Below are 5,847 nucleotides of genomic sequence, written 5' to 3' on the forward strand. Positions count from 1 at the left end.
TCAGGCTTCTCTCCCAGCCAAAGACCAGCACATGTCTCAGTACCCCACACAGGACCAGGGAGAGAGTGTGTCTCCATGGCACTGTAGGTGGTCCCAGAGAACCTGAGCATCACTCTCTGAACACCCCAGGTTCTGCTTCTAAAGGACCCCATCTTCCAAATCATTTTCTTCTCGGAGTCTTTTGGTTGAAGGGAGGGATGCATCGCTTGGTTAAACTCCTTTACAGTGGGGTGGGAGAGACTCTTAAAGTTGAGGTCAGCGACATAGCAAAGGGGATTTGCTTCCCTGTCGTCTTCAAATGGTGGTCTCCAGCCCTGGAAAGGGATGTTCCCGCCCTTCACCCTAGGGGCGAGTGTCAGTCTCTCTCCAGGAATGTGGTCAGTGTAGGGTGAGTTTGGGGACACTGAGCCAATGAACCAGCAGGAGAAGGGACTCCACACTGTCCTTTTTATCTTTTTCATTTTTTATATTTTGTTTTTTTGAGGTTTATCTTAATTATTATGTATACAGTGTTCTGTCTGTCTGAATGCCTGTCTGACAGAAGAGGGCATCAGATCTCCTTATGGTTGGGAGCCACCATGTGGTTCCGGGAAATTGAACTCAGGACCTCTGGAAGAGCAGCCAGTGCTCTTAAGCTCTGAGTCATCTCTCTAGCCATATATATGAGACACAGTTTCTATGTGTTTTCCTGGCTGTGGTTGACCTGGAACTCACTGTGTAGACCAGGCTGGCCTCAGACTTAGAGATCCGCCTACCTCTGCCTTCAAGTGCTGGGACTAAAGGCGTGTGCCACCACTGCCCTGCCACAAAGTCCTTTTTTAAAAAGAGTTTTTAACTTTTTTTTTCAACTCTGTGTGTGTGTGTGTGTGTGTGTGTGTGTGTGTGTGTCCATGTGTAGGTTTGTGCATATGATTGCTATGCCTGAGAAGTCCAGAAGAGGGCATTGGATGCCCCCCAGAACTGGAGTTACAGATAGTTGTGAACTATCTGGGTACTGGGAACCAAACTTGGGTCCTCTACCAGAGCAATACTTATTCTTAACCACTGAGCCCTACAAAGTCCTAAAGTTCCTTTTAAGCTCTCTCTCTCTCTCTCTCTCTCTCTCTCTCTCTCTCTCTCTCTCTCTCTCTCTCATTTTTGAGACAGGGTTTCTCTGTGTAGCCTTGGCTGTCTTGGAACTCGCTCTGTATACCAGACTGTTCTTGAACTCACAGAGACCTGACTGCCACCACCACCTGGCCCGTTTCAAGCTCTTAAAGAATAATTAATGACTGAATGTGGTGGTACACGTCTTTAGTCCCAGTACTCAGAAGGCAGAAGCAGGTTGATCTTTGTGAGTTCGAAGCCAGTCCGGTCTACACAGTGAGGGGCTAGCTCATAGGCATGCTGGACTAGCCTGTGGGAGAGAACCAGAGAATCAGACATCCCAAGGCCCGCTGGGACAAATCCTCATAATTAGGACTGTTGGGTTGATGGAGGTGAAGAAATAATGGTCTGAGCTTGCACAGAGTAACCCCTTGGTGGTGGTCGTGGATCCTTGTATGCCGTGGATAGAAATGGGAGGGCTGAGCTTTCCTGCCCAGGCTGCCCTGGGTCCCCTTACTGGTGCACTATCGTTTTCGAATGCCTGCTGTGGGAGCGCTTCCAGGGATTCCGAGCTAGAGAAAGGGATGGGGCTCAAAGGCAGGAAGGAGGGGTCCTTCCAGGACCCTGGACAGAGCTCTGCCCCGCGAGCGCCTCCTACTGGCTCTCGTTGTGCGGGCCTCGCTTTCGGTGCCTGAGACTTCCCCAAAGCTGCAACAGGGTCCGAGGAGCCGGCCGTTGCCCCGCCAGCCGACCCAGGGAGGGGAGCCCGCAGCAGATGGGCGGGGGACGCCTGCCAGTTTGCCGCAGCAACGGCCACGCGTTGTGGAGGCGTGTCTGGGCCCGCTGGGGCCGAGTGGAGCAGCCGGGGCACACACCCTGGACCGCCCCCTCGCCTGTCATGTGACCTCCGCTGTCCCACAGGTGGAATCCGGAGCCCAGAGCCGTGGAATTGAAAATGAACCCCGAAGATCCTGGGTTGCCTCTTCTTGGGGAGTGGAGCTCAGGTTTCCTTTTCACAACCTAGGGCCAGGGAACCAGGTGATTTTTCAGTCAGTGGGGTGCCCTAAATCCTATGGAGTGTTTAGCGCTAGGTGTCCAGCGACCTCAGTCCTGGGTCTGGCAGCCAGGCCAGAGAAAGAGTGGACCTTGCTAGGACTGGTTTGCACGTCCAGCTCGGAGCCGTTGGTGGAGCGAATCTCTCCTTTTAACCCTTGTTGGACCTCCCTGAGGTTCGGGCTCCGTAGCTCTGCAGCCGCTAGAGCCCTTGCGGCCCGGGGAGGGGCACGGAGCCCGGTGGGCGTGAATGAAGCCACAGAGCGCTGGAGAGGAGTCAAGGCCTGGCCCCACCCACCCTTCCTGTCCGGAGGTCAGCGCCCACACGTCGCGCGACCCCACCACAGATGGGACTCTAAGGCCAGAATGGCATCTCTGGGGGACAACGCTGACTCGTCCTCTCCAGCCCCACCCTGTGCAGGGACGAAGGCGGGAGGTGGGAGTGGCGGCTGGCGGGACTCGGGGGGCGGAGTCCTCCTTAAAGCCCCGCCTCTGGCTGGGCGCGCTCTTCTTTGGCGCGCGAGCTTAGGTTAGGCTTTGAACTTGGTTCCTGGCTTCGTTCTTTGCTCTGCCTTGCTACAGGGACAAGGATCCTCCACCCCGAGGTACGGAACCCTGTGAGCTCTTCGCTTTCCCTCGGAGCATGAGACTGCCTGGAAGAGTAGGGGACGCGGCGGAGCTGCGCAAGGTAGTTGCTGGGGATAGGGACTCGTGGTGTGTCGGGGTGGGCGATCGCGATCCTCCTAAGTGCGGCCTCTGCGCCCATTCTCTTTCCGACAGAGCTTGAAGCCGCTGCTGGAGAAGCGCCGGCGCGCACGGATCAATCAGAGCCTGAGCCAGCTAAAGGGGCTGGTATTGCCGTTGCTGGGTGCGGAGGTGTGTGTCTGGGAGCTCGGAAAACCCAGGTGGAGAGTCCCGGGGCACCCAGTGAGGCGGGTGGGCCAGCATGGTCCCGGGGCTCCATGGGGACCCGAAGACCTCCTGGTGGGATCTGAGAGGTGGAGTGGACCCCGCGACTGGCGAGCACCTGGGTACAAGAGCGAGGTGCCCAGCTGCCCGGTTTATTATGGGGTGTCTCTCTTGTCTGGTCTGGCGCAGACTTCTCGCTGTTCGAAGCTGGAGAAGGCGGACATCCTGGAAATGACCGTGCGCTTCCTGCAGGAGCAGCCTGCGTCCCCTTACTCCACTGCAGTCTCGGGTGAGTGACCAAGCTCCCCGCTCCTCATGTGCCTGGCAGTTTGCACGGTGCTCAGCACCTGAGCCTCACGTTCCCCTCTGTCCACAGGGCCCTTTGATAGCTACCTCGAGGGTTACCGAGCCTGTCTGGCGCGCCTGGCCCGCGTGCTGCCCGCCTGCAGCGTCCTGGAGCCGGCCGTGAGCGCGTGCCTGCTGGAGCACCTGCGGCAGAAGACTGTCAGTGGTGGCCCGCCCTCACAGACGCCAACACCCGCCCCTGCTCCAGCTCCCTCTCTGCAGGTGCCTCCTCCCGGCAGCCCTGGCCTATGGCGGCCCTGGTAGAGTCCTGGATGTTCCAGGTCAGGGGCCTGGATGGAGTAGCTGACCAAGGAAGTTCTCCGTGGTGACTGCATCTCCCTCACTTTGAGAACAGTCTAGCACCAGCACCCTAGCAAGAATCCGATGCTTGTGACCTATCTGCGTGATGAAGACCTCAAGGGCTCAGCTGGAGGGAAAAGAGTTTCTGGGCAGGAGAGAAAGAACAAATAAATGTCTGCAGGGCGAGGAAGAAGCCCAGGCTTGGACTCAATGGTTCTGGCACTGGGCCAGGCAAAGCTGCCTCATCAGAGACACACCTGCCCTAGTGTGGGCAGTAGACCAAGCTCTGGCCTTAGAGCTCACCGGGACACCTGCTCTGATGGGCCACTGCATTCCCAGCCACACCTGGATATACTTCCAGCTCAGCTGGGCTTGTGAACCTCCCCACAAACAGAACAATGACCTGGGGGACTTTGACCACTTTGGTGGCTCTGCAGAGCACTGAGCAGGGAAAAGGGACACCTAGGGCTTGGCAGTCACCTCCTGCATCCTAGGCTTCCCCTCCCAGTGATCTCTACTGCAGGTGGTGAGGACTTGCTAATTACCCCCCCCCCCCAAGCATTTAAGGAAGCTGGTGGCTTTGGAGGAGCGGAACCCAGCACAGACTGCAGAGCTCCAGCCTCGGAATGGCAGGGACCCAGGAGGTAGCAGCAGGTGAAGGAACATGAACCACCTTGCCTGCTTTGTTTGTTAGTTAAACCACTCCCTGAACCCAGGCAGCTGGGCTACTAGAAGCAACCTGTTCAGAAGTTATTTCTCCCAAGTGGAAGCGGGAAGCCTATGAAGACTCAGGGAAGAGGCTTCAGACCCCAGGAGTGGGTGCTCCAGAGAAAGTAGAATTTGAACCATGGTCATTCCAGGCCATGGGGATTTGCTGAGCACTGCAGTGAGCCTGCTTCTCCCTCTGCCTGTGCTGGGGACAAGGACACTAAAGCCAAGAAGACCGACTGACCAGGGAAGGGGCAGTCACTGATCTGCCTGAGCATCTCTGGTAAATCTGGGCACTGATTTGGGTGGCAGGCGGTCGGGAAGTCGAAAGCATTCTTTAAAAAGAAAGAAAATCGCCGGGCGGCGGTGGCGCACGCCTTTAATCCCAGCACTCGGGAGGCAGAGGCAGGCGGATCTCTGTGAGTTCGAGGCCAGCCTGGGCTACCAAGTGAGCTCCAGGAAAGGCGCAAAGCTACGCAGAGAAACCCTGTCTCGAAAAACCAAAAAAAAAAAAAAAAGAAAGAAAATCAACGTGAAGACAGCAGGGCTCCTAGCAAGGCGGTGCTGGGCCTGCCTGCCTAGACTGTAATTCTGGGAAGCAGGCTGGACAGAGTACACCTGTGTGTCTGTGAGGCACCGGGCACACAATGGTGCTCAATAAACACGATGGATTAAAGGGTTTGATGTGACCGACTCACACCGTGATGAACTTTGGACAGCTGGCTTTTGCTCTGATCACCACTCCACGTTCCTATCACAGTGGTTCTCAATCTTCCTAATGCTGTGACCTTTAATACAGTTCCCCATGTGTGGTGACCCCCCAGCAATAAAATTATTTTCATTCCTACTTCATAACTGTAATGTGGCTACTGTTATGAACTGTAATGTTAATATCTGTGTTTTCTGATGGTCTTAGGTGGCCCCTGTCAAAGGGGCATTCAACCCCCAAAGGGGTCATGACCCACAGGTTGAGAACTGCTGTGCTAGGTTCACCCAGATGCTTGTCCCACCAGGGCTCATGTGCAGCCTGTTTTCTTGTTCTTAGTGTAGCAGGTAGAGGCAGAGGAAACGGCAACCCTGGCCCGAGCTCATCAGATAGGCTCTGGGCTTCTCCTTGGATCTAAGGAACAAGGAGATCTGTCTCCACACATAAGAACTCTCAATACTGGTTTGTTTAGACAGTGAGTCCCACTCCATCTTTCCCCGTGGAGTGAGGCTCTGTCTCAAAAATCCAAAGCCAAGGGCAGCAGCAGGAAACAAAACAAAATCCCTAAAAACCTCAAAGCGAGCAGGCACAGTGGTACACACCTATAATCCAACACTGGGAGGAAATGAGAGTATCGAGTTCAAGGCTAGCCAGGGCTGCACAGCATGACCCACCTCAAAAAAGAAAAGAAAACGATCTCAACACGGTGCTTTATTTTATTGAGATTCACAGTTATCCCC

General features: G+C 55.4%; 1 protein-coding gene across 1 annotated transcript; it reads left to right on the forward strand.

The window, feature by feature from the left end:
• Positions 1-1,854: 1,854 nt before the first annotated feature.
• Positions 1,855-5,248, forward strand: Hes2 (hes family bHLH transcription factor 2). Its single transcript, XM_015987280.3, has 5 exons — positions 1,855-2,124; positions 2,722-2,827; positions 2,920-3,015; positions 3,238-3,337; positions 3,425-5,248. Exons 2-5 carry the CDS (start codon positions 2,783-2,785, stop codon positions 3,655-3,657), a joined length of 474 nt encoding a protein of 157 aa, XP_015842766.1. The 5' UTR covers positions 1,855-2,124; positions 2,722-2,782; the 3' UTR covers positions 3,658-5,248.
• Positions 5,249-5,847: the final 599 nt, after the last annotated feature.

This window comes from Peromyscus maniculatus, chromosome 2 (assembly GCF_049852395.1).
Source record: "Peromyscus maniculatus bairdii isolate BWxNUB_F1_BW_parent chromosome 2, HU_Pman_BW_mat_3.1, whole genome shotgun sequence".
NCBI lineage: Eukaryota > Metazoa > Chordata > Mammalia > Rodentia > Cricetidae > Peromyscus > Peromyscus maniculatus.